Source organism: Pinus tabuliformis, chromosome 2_1, assembly GCF_031772625.1.
Source record: "Pinus tabuliformis cultivar Carrire ecotype Pingquan chromosome 2_1, CPIR1, whole genome shotgun sequence".
NCBI lineage: Eukaryota > Viridiplantae > Streptophyta > Pinopsida > Pinales > Pinaceae > Pinus > Pinus tabuliformis.
In genome coordinates, this window is record NC_142299.1 from 618,773,481 (window position 1) to 618,792,828 (window position 19,348).

Here is a 19,348-nt window from a genome sequence, read left to right on the forward strand (position 1 = left end):
ATTGCATTGTCTATTGTCTACAGTCACAACAGTTTTCAATTTATATCATTATTTGATATATATTAAAAATTAATCTCTAAAGTGGTGAAACTAAGTCGAAGGGCACGCTTAAGAATCCATGCTCTTAGAAAGTGAACAAAATCTGATTAATATTCAGCTATATCGTATCCAAAACTTTTCAAAAAGGTTACGCATCCCCATGTATTCATATGTATCTGTACCCTTGTAAACATCAGGGCCAAAGACATTATCAAATAGGTATTTTCAGTAAATGATTCCAGAAAACAAACTTCCGAGGAAAATATGAGGCATAGCAGCTTCATCTTCAAAATGCAGAGATAAAAGAAGGTCCAGTTTTAGAAATAATTTAATACAAAGCTAGTTTTGGCTAAAGCAGTACATATGATGCCTTCCTGCTATTTTTAACAGAACACAAAGGATCCTTGCTTGGCAGCCATTCTTGGTTGTTCGGATACATATTTGAAACTAGTCTTTTGTTTGAAGATGCTTGGATAGCACATGGAACACTAAGTTCCAATATGATCCTCTTGGAGTGACAAATGAGTTCCAAGAGATAGCATCAAACAAGTCATTCATTGCAAGGTATTCTCCAGATACATAATTACCCAATCCTTGAGTGACTGAAATTCTGTTTGCATGCACTGGCCATGAAAATGATTTATCCGAACTCTCACGAGACAAAAGACTGTGCAAAGCCTTTCTAATGCATAATTCTCCGAGAAATATGAATGCAAATACATTAATTGCCGCCAAAATATAGCACTGCATAAACCATCAATTTCCTAATAAAGCACTAATATTTAACCAGGTGACTGCGTAGCATCAGATAGATTGAGCAAATTAGGATCTAATCCTTCAATGGACATCTGCAGCTTTACTGCCTGCATCAAATTCAAATGTAGCTGGATCAATAATCCATGCTTTTCATGGTGCATACATTTACCAAAGCACGTAAACCATACCATGCAAATTGCATCAGCAAAATATTTCACACCACTTCCAAATTGGTTATAAAACAAATGGTCTTTGGTTGTATTACTCTCTGTTGAATCCCCATATATATATATACACACACACACACACACACACGGAGAGAAAGAGATACTTTTTGAACTCATTGTGACTGCCTTCACGTCAGTGACAATGAAAATGGACAGAAAATCTGACATAAAGCCGAAAGTTCAACACTAGTGAACAAGAAAAACGGAGTTTCTAGGCTGATTGGATAATCAAACATGTTTGACATGTATACTTTGCCTTTCTAATCCACCTGTTTGAAACAAACTAGACAATAACAAATAATGGGCACTTACTTGCTCTGGAACACCAACCCGGAGCATTCGTAAAAATCGAGAAAACCTTGGGTCATTCATTTCCTGTACATAAAAATACGTGTTAAAAAAAAAGTGTGATCACGTAAACTTGAGAAAATGTACAGATAAAAGTTTAAATTTAGGAAAACTGGAACTGATCCACTCCTAGTTTATATACACACACAATAAGTCAAAAACAGATAAAAGTTTAAATTTAGGAAAACTGGAACTGATCCACTCCTAGTTTATATACACACACAATAAGTCAAAAACATAGATTTCATCATCGAGGTGGTCCTATTATAGCAGACCTCAAATTTTAGTATGGATTTTAGCATGAACTCAAAATAACACATTCTCTTGTGAATATAAATGTATACTAATTTATACTGGCAGACGGCAGGAGATAAATGAAAAAGAAATTCTCCATCACATAAGGTTACTCTTAAGTCCACAATTCAACATAGTTGCCAAAGAAGTGTGAAACCCGGAAGTTTTACTTCGTCAAGAGTGTCAGGAAAACAAGGATAACAAAAACACTAGTGTTAAACACAGTTCTAAATATAGAAGTTTTGAATATAAAATTCATATAGCGGTTTCACAGCTTGAAATGTGGTAATCTTCTTACTTTTCACTTCTATGATAATGTGAACTATAAAAGTAAGCACAAAAAATTCAAAGGAATGTGTTTTCGAGCTTAAAGTAGAATACGAGAAATAGTCATAATATAAATTTACAAGCATAGCATTACATCAGCGAAAGAAGAACCACTAGGAAGAGTTTTCTGGTGATGAAAAAGACAATCCCAGTAACTACGGTCATAATGATAATGCAGATAAACTACGAGATTCAAGATAAGAAACTTTAAGGTAATAAAAAGAAAGAAATCAAAACCTTTCTCTGGCTTCATTCAAGCTGACTATCAAAACCTTCAGTCCTTAAAGAAACATCATTATCATGACAGTTTAACTTTATTCTAAATGTCTTATATTCATGTGGGATATTTGGGTTAATTACTAATAAAAACCACAAAACCATTTTACTGGTCTGCCAAACCCATGGGGATTCTAGCCTAGCAATCACCAGCACTATCGAATGAATCACCTCATTGCCCTTACTTCCAGTAGAATCATTAACCCCAGCTGCAGAAAAAGATTACTAGCTCTCAACTGAAACAATTGAATTGACTGTCCATTTTTTCTCTAAAAACATCCTGTGCAAATTGTCTACTAAACCCCCCTGAATGTACATTCCCAGTTGATCCAACTCTTTTGCTCATTACTCACTGTCCTTGCTGCAGCAGATCCACATATCAAGCCCGTCTTCCATATGAATTGTCACTGACTGTTTATGTTTGTGATCCCTTGGTATAGCACAACTTAGATGGCATTAACATAGTTTTGTCGGGTTGCATAATATGGATCACAACAATAAGAATACTATTGAGCCGTGTCATTTAAACATCTTTATTAGCTACAATGAAATTAATAATGAGGCCTTGTTTGAGGGATTCCATGCATATATCAATCTTCTAAGTTAATGGTGCCAACTCTTCTATAATTTCACTCATCATATCAAAGGTTACATCAAGGATTGATTAGCTAGTAGATTTATTGAAGACTGATTAAATGTCAAAGAAATGTGTGAACAATGAGGATGGGTAGATATCGAAGCAAACAATAAAGAACAGAACAATGGTGTAGCCACACTTATATGTTACAACTCATCAGGGGCCATTTATTCGAATAGATCTCTAAGAGGGCCATATATCCAAATGGTCATCAGAAATAGGCATGGATAAGAAGCCTCTTTAGTATCTCAATGGGCACTAATCTTGATGCAAACATGGCAATGTGGCATTGTGGAGTCTCAATGGCAGAAATGTTTAGCCTCAACGTGTATTTGACAGAAACAGAGCTTGACCTATTGACACAAACATATTACAATGTGGCATTGTGGAGTCTAAATGGCAGAAATGTTTAGCCTCAACGTGTATTTGACAGAAACAGAGCTTGACCTATTGACACACAAACATATTATATTTTACTTCAATAGGCATTAAGCGGTTGTGGACTCAGATTTTAGAACTCGTTTTTTCCAAGACTAAATCTTGGTGGATTCCAGCCCAAAGTATACAGAACCCATTCAACAGGGGAAACCAGAGAAATTTCCTCCACTTTGAAAAGAACCAGGAGCCTATAAAGAGATTCACCTTTTGATAATTGGAATGAGAGTAAATTATGTGCCCATTGCCCTTAGAAGTTGTGTGGGGTGCTCTATATATTATTGAGAAAGAGAACTTATTCAGAAAATAAAAAACTTCCACATCTATAACACAAAGAAGAAAGAGAACAGGAATAGATTCAGACTTGAAACAAAATAAATCCAGTTCAGGCAATGAGATTTCCTTTACATTAATTTCAGAAAATATAGTACATTTCAGGACCTCATTTCTTGAGTACCAATAACAAGATCTGCACAAAGATGTAAATAAGCAAAAGATCTGACTCCACTATTTTGGTTGGTGCCTCACCAATCGGACCAGGGTCAGAATCCTTGGGTAGCAGACCTAAAGAATGAAAACAGAAGTGGTGAGGTTTAGGAGGGAACAAGGTGTAGAAAAAAAAAGAGTAAGGCAAGATAAATTATCAAGACACCAAAAGCAATAAGAGACGTGATAACACATCATGGGCAAGGTGCTAAAGGGTTCTTCCTCTTAGTAGTTGTTGTTCCTTAAATATAGGGGCATGGTCAGTTATAGGTAGTTAACCATTTTTAACTGACCTGACTCTATTTTGGAGCAATGTTGACACCTGTCTCAGTTGCTCGCTTGTCTTGAAAAAACACCAAAATCAACAAGAAGACATAATAATATACCATGGACAAAGTGCTAATAAGGTTCTCTTTGTAGTTGTTATTCTTTAAATACTGGACATAGTCAGTTATAGATAGGCAATCAGTTTTAACTGACCTAACTAACTACTGGAGCATCTTTGACACTTGTCTCAGCCACTTGCTTGTCCCAAAAATACTGAGTTACCATTAAGGGATTCTCAGATGATACTGACCTAACTAACTACTGGAGCATCTTTGACACTTGTCTCAGCCACTTGTTTGTCCCAAAAATACTGAGTTACCATTAAAGGGATTCTCAGATGACGATCAGATTTTAGAATTTGTGGTACCAGTGAAGAGAGCTAGATAATGCTCTTGCAAGGTCTTTTGTTGTTTTGTGGATTTTTGAAAGGCATTCAATTCTTCGCCAAGGGACTCCTTTTGGAGGCTTCCTGACATGTGCATCCTCAATTCCCTCAACAAGGCTATTGTGAAGCTTTATGAGACAGTTATCAGTTGGCTTCACACTCCTATAGGCCTTTCTGATTTCATCCAAAGCACAATCAGAGTCAAGCAAGGTTGCCCCTTGTCACCTACTTTGTTTGGTGCTTATATTGATGTGCTAGAAGTCCACCTTAGGACACACATGCATGTTAATGATGGTTGCCTTCTACATCAGGTCCTGAGTGCTATTCTCTTGTATGAAGATGACATTGTTCTCTTAGAATCCTCCTTGGAGGGTTTACAGAGGCAGCTTGATGCCCTTGCTGATTTTTGTCCCATAGGCAGTTGATGGTGAACCTTAGACTCACAGTGGTCTTCATTTCTTTTTTCAAAGGAGGTGAGGTCAATATCACAATAACTTCAACTTATTCAGGAGCCCATCTCACACACCCCAAATTTAGTTTGAGGCCAGTTTCCCAACCTCAACTTTGCAAGAGGTACGAGTCTCTTTCCATACTTGAGCATTAGCTTTTCCACATACGCCTCTAGGACACTTAATTGAGATGCATCGTTTTGATAGGATCATTAATCCAACTCTTCTCTATGGTGTCAAGATGCAAGGCCCTAGTTTACTTCTCATTAACTCTGCCAGTGTTGAGGAAGTACAGTCTCTCATGTTATAGCAAATGATCCAATGCAAGCAGACAATCCCACAAGCCATTAAACAATCTGAGTTTGGTGCCCAGCCCAAGTGCCTAAAGAGTATTTTCAGAAGGGTTTCCTTTCCTCACAGGGTTTGCTCCATCCTTTATATAGCATCAAGATAGGATACGTATTCTTACTTGGCCTATTGCTTTTTCATGGAGATTGCTTCCACCCTCTTGGGTTGGCAAAGTATTTGATTCTCCAAAGCCTCTTCACTGGTTCAATATATTGGGCATATCCATCAAGCATCCCCCACTTAGCTATTCTTTGGAGGGTTCCAGGCAATACCCAAAGCTCTTTCCGGAGTCTCAACTACACTTTACTCTTGACCAACATCTTTCCCTTCATCAAGAGATCAACATGTGAATAGGGATGACATTTACTAATGATATATACGGTTACTAGGGATATCTCCTTCACAAGCATTTTCTCCTAGGATGGCTTTCTACTTAAGAGCAGGGGGCATATATAGTGTATATTTTTGGTCTCAGGGACAGAACTGGAATGCACTTTGATGCATATACTGAATGTAACTTTTTATCATAATAGAAATTTACGATTTTTTCTTCGGATTAAAAAAATAAAAAATAAAATTTTGACCCAAAAAAAGCAATATATTTGTTGAATAGGAGTTCCCAAAAAAACTATGAGAGAGCTACACCCAAATAACCTTGGAAAAATGAAAAACAAAAGGTATGCCATTTAAAAATATTTGGTTTGGTTGCTTATGATAACACCACATGTAGAAAATAGTTGCTTGTTGGGTACTTTGATGAAAGGAAAGCATATAGGTCATTGGACCCTACATAAATGAGATTGTTGTGACTAAAGATGTTAGAATCAATGAAAATTCAGATCTTCACTAGGCCGGTGATAACTAATTTAAGACTGATAAATCAGCATCTGCAAGGAAAACAAATGCAAAGGTTTTATTAGTGATCACGCAATGTTGTGCAGATAGTAAAAGAGGCAAAAGAGATCCCAAAATTTAATGATGGAGAAGTAAGTGAAAGCCTCGAGGAAGTGAAGATTCCCATGGTCCACAATGACTGTAAGGTAGAAAGGTTACAAGATGTGAAGAAACAAGAGTTTCCACATCTCAATGATGGAGGAGAAGGTAGAACACTAGATTTGTTGATGCTGATTTGCTTGCTTCTTCAAACATTGTTGAATCCTAGGTTGATGGAGGAGAAGCACACATGGTTCCTACAATGAGGCCAAAGGAGTTGGATGTATCCGAATTAGTCACCACTATGGAAAATAGTTTGATTGGTGATGTATGTAAAAGGGTCACATGATGAACCACAAAAAATGTGGATCATTCACACAAGAATGTGAATCAACCACAGGAAGTGCAAGCCGCAAGTGTGTATGAGGCTCTTTACGTATTATGGCAAATTTTATACGCATGGTTCATGATTTTTGTAACAATTTGAAAGCTAGGTGTGGAAGAAGGCAGCTTCTTGAAGTTGAAATCATCTTTTACATCTGTGGTATATGCAGTGAAGTTTCCAGCCAGCATTTCCTCTCATCAGATTGAGATTCAGTAGTTGGTAAGGTTTTCTAAGCTGTGCATTGGCCATGTTAGTTTCTGTTAGAATTTCAGGCCCTAGGTGACTAATATCCTTATGTTCTCAATCAAACAATTAAATTGTGAAATTTAATTAATGCTGACATTAAATTTCAAACCATGGCAATAATCATACAATAGGTAGAAGCTAATTTAGTGTAAGCATAAATATTAATTTTACACATACACATGTAATTACTCCTTCAAATCAGCTTTCCATTTCTTCAAAAACACTTGCAAGGAAAGCTCCACATACTGCCCAAAAAACAGCACTTCACAGACACCAAAAACACCGCGAATTGAGCTTGTACAACCTACTGAAAAAACAGAAAAACCAAAAAACTGCTATACGACCTACATGATGTCATGTACTATCTGTACGGACCTGTCCATACAATTGTATGGATCCATACAGATTTGTCTGTACCACTATATAGAACAATATGAACTATTGTCTCAAATGACGTGTTACTCAAGAATGCCTTTTCCCTGGCTGCCTTCTCTCTCTCTCTCAAGTATGTGTATTGAAATCCTCTAACTTGCCTTGTCTTTATAGTTTGCGCGGAGAATCTATTTTAATATTTTTCCTTGTCTAAGTCATGCATGAGAATCTGAGATACAATTGACTCAACTGCTAAGTATAAGACTTTTATACTAAAATGAATTACAAAATAGAATATTTCTCCAAAAAAAGAATTACATTTTGAAAATACTTTTTCAAAAACATGTTGGAGTACTTCTTGCATGTTCACAACTTCACACTGAACATGCACATAACTTCCTGTCCCAGCTATAATTCTCAACACTCCTTAGCAAGGAAGGAATTCTACACTAATCCAAGTTTGTCTCTAAATACCTCATATTTCTCTTACACCAAGGCCTTGGTCAGAATATCAATGGCCTGTTGATCTATGGGAATATGTTGGAGCTTCATTGCTCCCTTCTGAACCCTATCTCATATGATTGATATGTGATCTCAATATGCTTGGACCTATCATGAAACATTCGATTCTTGGAAAGTTTGATACAACTCATTTTATTACAATAAATTATTGTAGGCTACAACTCTTGATCAAATAACTTTGCAACTTGTGAAGCCATAAGGCCTCATAACTAGTAGTATTAGTCACCATGTATCCTGCCTTTGTTGAGCTCAGTGGCACAAAACTCTGCTTCCTGCTGAACAAGGATACCATCATTGATCCCAAGCTGATGCAACACCCTAAGGTGCTCTTCTTGTCTAATGCATTGCTTTCTCAATCTGAGTCTGAATAACCCTGATATCTTATCTCAATATATGCTTGGACCTGTCATGAAACACTAGATTCTCAAAGATTATAACAATAACTGATTGTAGGCAACAAATCCTGATAGAGCAATCTTGCAAGTAACTCGTGAAGCCAGATGGCCTCATAACTAGCAGTACTAGCTGCCATGTCTTATGCCTTTGTTGAGCTAAGTGCCACAAAAGTTTGCTTCTTGTTGAACCAAAATACCATCATTGATCCCAAGCCAACGCAACACCCTAAGGTGTTCTATTCTAATGCATTGCTTGCCCAGTCAGAGTTTGAATAACCTTGCAACTTCTCTTCATCATCTCAAGGATATGTCAAACCATACTCCATTGTGCTCCTCAAATACTTAAGAACATGTTTTATTGCAATCCAATGCTCTTTTCTTGGCTGCACCATGAAGTGACTCGAGGTGTTCACTACAAAACATATATCTAACTTGGTGTTGACCAAATACATCAAGGAATCTATCAATTGTTTGTACATAGTGGGATACCCCAACTCTGAATCTGAAGTTGTAACCTTTTTCAAATTAGCAAATCATGGGTGTGACCATAGGTTTGCAATCCTCCATCTGAAACCTCTTCAAGATCCAAACTACATACTTACCCTGCGAAGGAAAATCTTCCGTAGTCTTTGCTAAACTTCCAACCCCAAGAAGTAATTCATCAATCCAATATCCTTCATCTTGATCTCAGTTGCCATCTCTACTTTGCACCCCATAATGAGCTTCTCTACATTGTCAAATACAAGCTATCTACATACAGCACCAAAATAAGCAAATCAATCTAAACAAATATATAAGTGACAATCTACTTTGCTTTTGGTGAAACCCATACTTTGTATATATCCATCAATCTTGGAATAACATGCTCTCAATGCCTACTTGACTCCATACAAGGATTTCTTAAGCATGCACACATGGGCCTCCTTCCCATTTACTTCAAATCCCTAAGGTTGTTCTATGTACACCACTTCTTCAATGATCCCATTAAGGAAAGCAGACTTCACATACTCCATCTCATAAACAAAACTAAGGACATAATAACTCTGATAGAAGTGTGTCTGGCAACTAGAACAAATGTCCCCTCATACTCCACTCCCTCTCTCTGGGAGAACCCTCTCACTACAGACCTCGTCTTGAACTTCTCAATGTTACCATCTACAACATGCTTAATCTTTTAGAGCACCTGGAACTCACAAATTGACTTCCCCTTGATCATGGCACCATGTCCCAAACATCATTCCTCGTGACGGAAGTGTAATTCCCCACCATGGCATCTGCCATACCTATTGGCTTATCGCCTCTTGAAAACTAGAAGGTGTTAAACTTCAAAAACCAGTTTCGATTTAGTTTTACTTCAATAATTATTTTATACCCAAAAGAGTATTTATTCAATAAAATCTGAAAATTGTTGGAAAATAAATTCATCGGTATTTTTAACTTCTCATAAATAAATAGCAATGTTCCACCGAGTTTCCGGGACAGAGAAACGCGGGAGCGGGATACGCACAAGGGGGCGTATATAAGCAACCCCAAAATTTAGGGAAATTTCAGAGAAACGGGGAGACGTTAGAGTCATAAAAATTATTAAAAATTTCATATATAAAAATAAAAAATAAAATCCCAACAATATGTAAATAACTAAGTTAGTAAATAGTAAATGTTCATAATTATGAAATGTACATCTAAAAATGATCATCATTTCATATTAGATTATTATGAATCATAATTATCATTTGACATTTTTGCAATCATCAATGTAAAATTGTAAATCTAAAAGTAAATTACTAAATCGAATCCATCATTTGACATTATGTAATGTTCCATCTAAATTCATCATTTGGCAATGGGCATTAATATTATGCAAGGTACATCTAAATTAAATTAATCATTTGACAATTGAAATTACACAATGTACATATCATATGACAATGACATTATGCTTAAGTCTAAAATAGCCATAGAATACTAAACTAAAAGTAAAAATAGAAAGCAGTGAAATACGAGTAAATTTCTCAAAAAGTACTAAATAATAAATCGCAACTCCAATCCAGTGGCTCCAAGTCATAAAATCAAAATCGCAACTCCAATCCGGCAACTCCAAGTCACAAAATGAAAATACAGCCCCATATGTCTTAGGCCCCCGATCAATGGTAAATCCGAATCACATCAAATTGCAAATGGAAAATGTCAAGCAGCGGTAGCAAGAAAATCTCGAGTGGCAAGGTAAAATGTCGAGCAGCAGTAGAAGGAAAATATCTGGCGGCAAAGTAAAATCATAGGGTTAATGAGAAATGAATGAGAAATGTGAACGATTATGTTTTAAAGCTTTAATTTATTCTTTAGTTTTTATTTTCAATTTTTTAAATTATATTAAAATTTGTAATTTTTTTATGTTTTTAATTGTTATTAGCAAAAATATTGAGGGGGGCGAGGGGACACTTTTCGTCACCAAAAAAAATTCCCCCCCGAAGTTTGCGCCAGTTTCCCAAAAAAAAGTGGACGTGGGGAAATGTTTCCCCAAGAACTTCCCTGTCCCGGGAGAGTGGGGGAGTGAGGAAGCGCGTCCCCACCCTAGGGGGCGCGTCCACATGGAACACTGATAAATAGCAACAAAAAATTATAGGAAAATCAACACAAGAACAGCTAAATTTTCTTGCCCGCTAGAAAATTTAGGGACTTGACCAACAGATAAAATAGGCAGAAACTATAGCAATTGTTTGAACCTAGAAATGACCCACTAGTTTTTCAGCCTAGAGAAAATTTGACCTCTAAAAATCGGTTGGTTGAAGAACAACTCAGCCCTACAAAATTCTTAGCCTATACCTGAAAGTCTCAGCATCGTTCTGGTTGTACAGCTACGCCCTGAAATTCTTGGCCTACCTGGTAAATTCAACCTCCAAGTCTTGGCCCCCGAAATTTGCCTGAGTTTCCAAAAAAAAGGGGACATGGGGAAACGTTTCCCCAGGAATTTCCCTGTCTCGGGAGTGTGGGGGAGTGAGGAAGCACGTCCCCCACCCTGGGGAGCACATCCACGTGAAACACTGATAAATAGCAACAAAAAATTATAGGAAAATCAACACAAGAACAGTTAAATTTTCCTGCCCGCTAGAAAATTTAGGGACTTGACCAACAGAGAAAATAGGCAGAAACTATAGCAATTGTTTGAACCTGGAAATGACCCACTAGTTTTTCAGCCTAGAGAAAATTTGACCTCTAAAAATCAATTGGTTGAAGAACAACTCAGCCCTACCAAATTCTTAGCCTATACCTGAAAGTCTCAGCATCATTCTGGCTGTACAGCTACGCCTTGAAATTCTTGGCCTACCTGATAAATTCAACCTCAAGTCTCAGCTCTCCTCACATGACCAACCGGAGCTTTGCCTCCCCTCTCACAACCTCGGCCTGCTCAAATTTTTGGCCTCTCCTTCCCCAAGTCTCGACCCCCCACCCAAATTCTCAGCGTCCACAATTTTTCTCTTCAGAAAAACCTACTATACACTTAAGCCTATCACTCTTTCAAAAAATCGCTTCCTCAATTGCAATATGTCTTCACCTCTCCTTTAAGCTTATTTTATAGTCTCAACTTGGGATAAATCCCTAACCCTCAATCTCCAAAGTGATAGATGTTTGGAATTAATTCCTAACCCACTTACATGAATGGTAGAGATTAGATCTAAGTCACTTAAACAATTAAATTGTTTATCCTTAAAAACTTAGCCCAATAGTCAACATTAATCAATTAAATTAATTAATCTACTTTTCCTAAGCTAGACTTAGGAAATAAATCTTAATAATGCTTACTCCTCTCAGGCAAGCACCTAAAGAGGCAATCTGACATCTTTTGCATGCTAAGACACCAAGCCTATGTAGAAGCACCTAGTTGTGTTAATAACATCAACATTCACTCCTAGGGAGAAAGGTGTTTTGCACCACCCCCAACTTATCCTTGTAGAAAACAAACTTTCCCTTCACCAAGGGCTTGGTGAGAATATCTACAACCTGCTCATCTGTGGATATATACTGAAGTTTCACAGCGCCCCTCTAAACCCTGTCTCTAATGAAGTGGTACTTGATCTCTATATGCTTGGACCTATACATGAAACACTAGATTCTTAGAGAGCTTGATGCAAGTTTGATTGTCACGGTGAATCATTGTCAAATCCAACTCTAAACCAAACAATCATGTGAGCATCTTGCGAAGCCAAAATGGCCTCACAACTCACTAAACTCAGAGCCATGTACTCAACCTCTAGTGAACTAAGCACCACTGAACTCTACATCCTGCTAAACCATGAGATAATTGTTGATCCTAAACCTACGCAACACCTTGAGGTGCTTTTCTTGTCAATAACACTCCTAGGCCAATCTGAATCTGTATAGCCCACTAACTGCCCTCCATCACTCCTAACTATCTCAACCCATCCACTGTACCTCAAAGATACATAAGCACATGCTTTGTTGCCACCCAATGAACCCTCTTCAACTCCACCATAAACTAACTCAATGTATTCATAGCAAGAAAATATCTAGCCTAGTGTTGACTAGATACATCAAAGAACCTACCAACTTCCTATACAATGTGGGATCCACCAACTCACTCTCAAAAGCATTCAACTTCCTCAAGTTGGTGGTCATGGGTGTTGACATAGGCCTGCAATCCTCCATCTTGAATCTCTTCAGGATTTCAACTGCATACTTCCACTATCCAAGGAAGATCTCTCATGTCCGTTGCCACACCTCCAAGCCCAAAAAGTAGTGCATCATGCCAATGTCCTTCATCTCAAACTTTGTTGCAAGATCCCTCTTGCACATCTCTATGAGCTTATCTGACCCTATAAGAAATAGATCGTCCACATACAATACTAGAATGAATGGATCATCTCCAACAAGTGTGTAGTACAAGTTGGGATCCACCTCACTCTTAGTGAAGCTCATGCCTAGCAAATACCCACCAATCCTCGAGTAGCATGCTCTAGGTGAGGGTTTGAAACCATGCAATGCCTTCTTCAACTTGCATACATGAGACTCTCTCCCATGCACCTCAACTCTATATGACTGCTAAATGTACACTTCTTCCTCAATAACCCCATTGACGAATGTTGTCTTCACGTCCATGTAATGCATCCTCTCCACCCATCTCTAAAGTAATAGATACCATACTTTGATAGAAGTGTTCTAACTTCCTGGCGACTGGAGCAATTGTCTTCTCATAGTCCACTCCCTCCTTCTGGGATAACCCTCTCGCCATGAACCTAGCCTTATACTTCTCAATGCTACCATCTACAGCATGCTTGATCTTGTAGATCCACCTGGAACTGACCACTGATTTCCCCTCTAACCTCATAACAATGTCCCACACATCATTGTTCATGATGGAGGCATACTCCTCCACCATGGCATCTCTCCAAACCAATTGGTCTACTACCTCCTCATAATTGTTAAGATCGGAGCCAATGATATTACTCATGAGAACCATGTAACTAGGAAATTGTCTTGGTGGTTTGTCCTCTCTAAACATCCTCCAAGGAGCCTCCACATGCTCCTCAACATCACTAAGAGTCAGGTCCAGCCATCTCAGCCTCCTCTTGACAAACGTATAAGGTGCCTCTTTCTCCCCTTCCTAATCTAATGGTTGAGTACCTACTACTGATGTTGTTGCTTCAACCTTCAAAGCCTCTTGCTCCCAATCGTTTGCCACCACTAGTATTGAATCATGTGACTTCTTCAAGGCCCTGTGCTCCTCAAATCTCACGTCCCTACTCACTACAGTCTTTTCCAGCGATGGGATATACACCCTGTATGCCTTGGAAGTCTCGTTGTATCCTACAAAAATGTGCTTCAAACCTAAGGGCTCCAACCCGGTCCTCTTTTGCAATGATAAATGGATATACACTGGACACCGGAAGATGCAGAAATGCCCCACCTTCAATTTCACTCATGTCAACACCTCAGGAATCTTGTCCCCCGAGACCTTGTGAGGATTCCTGTTCTAAATGTAATCCTACAAAATGTGCTTCAAACCTAAGGGCTCCAACCCGGTCCTCTTTTGCAATGATAAATGGATATACACTGGACACCCGAAGATGCAGAAATGCCCCATCTTCAATTTCACTCATGTCAACACCTCAGGAATCTTGTCCCCCGAGACCTTGTGAGGATTCTTGTTCTAAATGTAGAATGTCATGTTACATGCTTCCTCTCACAAGAACATAGGAAGATCCTGATCATGAATCATGGCTCCCTGTTTTTCCTCTCAAAAAACCCATTTTATTGTGGATTGTAAGGAACTGTCAATTCCTTCTTTATACCTACCTCTCTACAAAAGTCCTTGAACTCATTAGACATATACTCAACCCCATTGTTTGATCTCAAAACTCTAACAATCTTCTTTGTCTGGTTCTTCGTGAGAGATTTGAACTTTTGAAACCTACTGGAGACCTTATCCTTGGTTTTCATGAAGTAGATCCATGTCCTCCTCGAACAATCATTGATAAAGGTGACAAAATAGTTGTAACCACTCAACAACCCCACTGACATAGGACCACACACGTCTGAACGCAATAAATCCAGCAACCCTTTGGACCTAGAATCCCTGTTCGGGAAGGCTATCTTGTCACACTTGCCCAAAGCTTACCCTTTGTAAACACCATGCTCCTCCACGTTGAACTCAGGAAGGCCAATGATAATCTCTCGTAATATAGGTAGAGCCCTGTGATGCAAATGTGCCATCCTCCTATGCCACAAATCACACAAGTTGTCACTGTCATGCACTAATGCTCGCACCAGCTGACCCCTCAACATATAAAGGTTCCCTTTTCTTCCTCAAATCACTTGGCATGTGCTCAAATTGGAATCCCTCAACCTGGCAAGTACCTATCCATGACTAAAGTACACCTCGTGCCCCTTGTCCTCCATGGTTGAGACTTCTAGAAGATTCTCGATCAACCTTGGTACATATAGAACCTTTGTCACCTCCATATTCTTCCGACTCTAACTAGAACACAATGTTACCAATCCCCTATACTACACATGTGGCATTGTTGCAAAGCTCCATGTATAGCTCTAAGTTTGACTCTGACATACTGATGAACATATCACGCGATCTTATCATATGACAAGAAGCACCATTATCCTTGAACCACGCACCCTTAGTGATGGTGGCTAAAATACAAGACACAAGTGAGAACTCCTTATCGAACTTGGTGGCAAACTCGCTCACTTGCTTATCTATTGAAGTTGTTACCTTAGTCTTCCCCTTTCCCTTGTTCAGATATTGACCTGTATAGTGGCCGACTTTATGAAATGCAAAACACTTGACTTTGCTCATGTCCTTATCTCCAACTCCTAAGGTACTTTTCTCTAATATGTTCTTCTTCCCCTTACCCTTCACTTCCTAACTATCAAGGGCAAGGTTCTCATCATTACCCTTTGACTACCCCCCCGAAGTGACTCCTCTCGAGTTTCCTCAAGTATGAAGTCATCCCATAACCTTTCCCAGTTAGGAAGATTCTCATGTGATATGATCCCCTTGATGAAGGATGCCCATGGCTTGGAAAAGACATTCAGGGTTGTCCTCATTGTCTTCTCATCTGTCACTTTCTCCCCAACTAACTTGCTCATCTCGAACCAGTGTGATCACAGTGAGATATGAACTAACACTAACTCACTTGGTCATCTTGATGTTTCTCAACTTCTCCCTCAACACCATTTTTTTTTTGCATTGCTACTCTAATAAAGATCGGTCAAAGCCTCCCACATTTTCCTAGTTATATTCTTCCCTTAGAGATGAGGGATCACATGATCCTCTACTCCATCAAGAATAATCCTCCCAACCTTTAGATCTTTTAATTGAAAGACAACCAGTTGTGTAGCATCAATAGGAGTAGTATGCTATTTGCAAACTCCCAGATCCCATTCTCCATTAGTTCTAACGATATCCTCTCCTTCCAAGGACTATAGTTGGATGTCCCCTCCAACCAATCTTCATATTGTTGATAAGTGGTTGTCATTGATGTCAACCCAAGTAGCGCCAAGTGTTGCCCCACCTTTTGTCACTCAATGTAACTTGAAAATTCATGGAATCTTGCATTGGGATCCTTCTAGATAGATTCTCCTCGACGAGATGTTTCTAGTGGTATGTGGCATGCCATGTAGTTCTTCACAATTTAAAAGATATTCTCGTTTGAAGTTTGTAACCCCAGTTGATGGGCTAAAACCCCATGAGATGGTATCATTGTTCATATTCGTTAGTTTTTAAAGGTTATTTAAGTGTCATTAAGGGTTATTTACTATTATAAATACGGTCATAATCTTAAGATATGGTTTTATATTATTCCCAATCCTTAGGAGGTGCACTTTACCATTTAGCAAGTAAAGAAAATTCAAAATTGCTCCCTCAAGGCCAGCGCCTTCTTAACTTAGGAAACAAGGCACTTATTATTTCAAATTTAAATGTTTTTAGGACTTTTGAAGCCCCTCCTAATCTCCAATGTTCATCTTTTAAAAGCCCTCCTTTTGTCTATAAAAGGGAACCTCTATACCTTCTATTGGTATGTGCTTCAACAAATTATTAAGGTTATTCTCTGAATATTTGGCCACCCTAAAAGAGCTAATAATGCAGAGACCGCAGAATGGATTAGGCTTCGGTTTATAACTATTTTTGGAACTGGTTGTGTACAGAACTTGTGCTTCAGGAGAGCGAGGTACAGGATAGTCTTTTTGTGTCTTGTGGCTTGTTTAGGGTGCAGATCCATTGGAGCAAAGGCATAAAAATTGGATTAGCATTCAGACCTGCAGTTTTGAGTTGAGAAACAACTACAAAATTCCGTCATTCATTATCCTTTGGAGAGCGATTTCAGGCCTCAGTTTTCGGATTTGGACCTGTAGTTTAGGCTTGAAAAAGTTGCCTCAAAAATTCAGTATCCATTGATTGTAAAGTAGAGCGAGTTTAGGGCTCATCTTAGGTTTGTTTTAGGTCTAGTTAGGATTAGTCTAGAGTTCTATTCTATGCAAAAATTGATGATATACCTGTGAGAAGAGATCACCGTCTAGGGTTTGTGGCTGTATCAAGGTAAGTTTTGTTGGTATAGTTTCATATTTGGATTTGTCTTGTGCTAATCTGCTGCAGGTGGAAGATCAGCTTCAGTACCTCAGCTATGTCAAGGTAAGTCATTTGTTTGTACTGTTTTACTCTTGTTTGGCAACCATCTTGTATCTTCTATTGCAGACATCGCATTTCAGGTCAATTGTCCTTTTATCTTCTAATACTATTCCTGTTAAGTCTTCGTTGTTATTGAGTTTTCTCTAGGATACTTGGGTACCTTGGTTACTTCTCTTTGGGAATCATGAAATTCGCATAAGTGATCAAATCTAATTGCATACAGCCCAAAATTTACATTTACATATGGTTCAGAATTTTTTGTTGTAAGTTTACTTTTGTAGGCTTGATTGGTACTGGGTTATTGTCTTTTGTTTTGGATGTTGGGGATTCGCTTGGGTATATCTTTCATTGCAGGCACAAGACGCCTACAACATCTACTGTTTAGAGACTGAATGGAAGCCTCTCCATGCACTGAAATCTACAGCATTTGATTGACAGCTAGACAAGGACAGAACAGTGACTTCAAGGGCAGTATGGAAGAGCAGTTCTTTCATTAAAGGCAAGGCTAACTATCACAAACAGTGAAATAGAGTATCAAGGTCCAAACAAGCAGACCACTTCCTACAGCAAGATTCATCATCAGCATCAAGGACAGTTTGTACAGCAGTTGTCAAGACTTGTAAAACATAGTAAAGAATCTGCACTATTGTACAAGAGTTGAAAAGTCAATTTTATTTTGGGACAAGGGTTCGGTCTGTAGTTGGGACAAGGGTTTGGTCCATTGTTGGGACAAGGGTTTTGGTCCTAGTGTGTGTTGAGTCAAGGGTAGTTAAGTCTAGAATTGTTGGTCAGTCAAAACAAAAAAGGCATTGTATATCATTGTAAGTGGACCATTGTCCCTGGTACGAGAGTCCACAATTTTTGCTTTTAATTTTTGGCTTTCTAGGGTGGTAGGGTGGTGCTAGGGAGGTGATTGAAGTCACCTTCAGGTGGGTGCCTGAAAACACTTCAGGGTGGTAGGGTGGTGCTAAGGCAAGTTGGTGCTTGCTAGGGTGTTGGTGCATCCATTCAGCTGACTGCTAATAAAACCTTAGGGCATTGGGGTGTCCTTCCAGTGGGTGCTGGAGAAGAATGCTTTTCTAGAGTTCTAGGGAGTTGTAGCTTTCTTTTCAATTGGGGCTGAAGATTTTAAAAGAACTTATTAGAAAAGCGTTCAGTGGTTTTTGACCCGGAGGGGGTTTTCCACCTAAAAATTCTTGTGTTCATTGTATACTACTTATTTACTATTTTGAATATTGCTTTAATGCTCTGAAAAGATTAATTAAATACTAATTCATAAGAAATATTGATTCACCCCCCTCACAATATTTCCAACACATCTCAAACTTGTTCTGGCCATCCTGACAAACCCCAAATCAAATATCTAGAAGCCTTAGAAAATATACTACTCGAAGAAAAGAAAAGAAAAAAAGTGTTTTGTTGTAAACCCTTGTGACTGCTTGATCTTCCCCACAAAGTTTCTAGTGCTCTGACACCATGTCAAATTTCAAATACCAAGTCTGATTTATTTTTACTTCAACAATTATTTTACACCCATAAAATTATTTACTCAATAAAATCTAAAAATTGTTGGAAAATAAATTCAATGGTATTTTTAACTTCTCAGAAATAAATAGCAGCAGAAATTTATGGGAAAATTGACACAAGAAGAACATAATTTTTCTGCCCACAAATCTCACTTCACTTTTATTATTTTGAAAAAATTTAGGGCCACAAATCTCCCTTCACTTTACACGGAAATTACAGCAATTATTTGAACTAGAAATAGCCCAATCAACCAGTGAAGCACGACCCTTATAAGACTCGCAAGTCTTCACGAGTCGAATGACGAAACGAGTCTAGAGGCCAAGACCCTCCTATAAGACTCATACCCTCCAAGACTTGTCCAAACTATTCAAGACCCGTGAACCCTTATAAGACCCTTATCGGACTCGTGGAGGACCAGCACAGACCAAAATTTGATTTTGATAAATTTTTCTTTGTTTTTTTAGATCTGGTAGT

At 38.4% G+C, this 19,348-nt stretch overlaps 1 protein-coding gene across 1 annotated transcript in view; it reads right to left on the reverse strand.

The window, feature by feature from the left end:
- Positions 1 to 331: 331 nt before the first annotated feature.
- The window catches only part of LOC149202037 (uncharacterized), a 94,976-nt gene continuing 75,959 nt past the window's right edge, over positions 332 to 19,348 (reverse strand). The window contains exons 6-7 of the mRNA XM_089403074.1: positions 1,335 to 1,397; positions 332 to 902 (exon numbers count right to left, since the gene is read on the reverse strand). Of these exons, the coding sequence (XP_089259200.1) occupies positions 822 to 902; positions 1,335 to 1,397 (144 nt within the window). The 3' untranslated portion in view covers positions 332 to 821. The remainder of the gene's footprint in view (positions 903 to 1,334; positions 1,398 to 19,348) is intronic.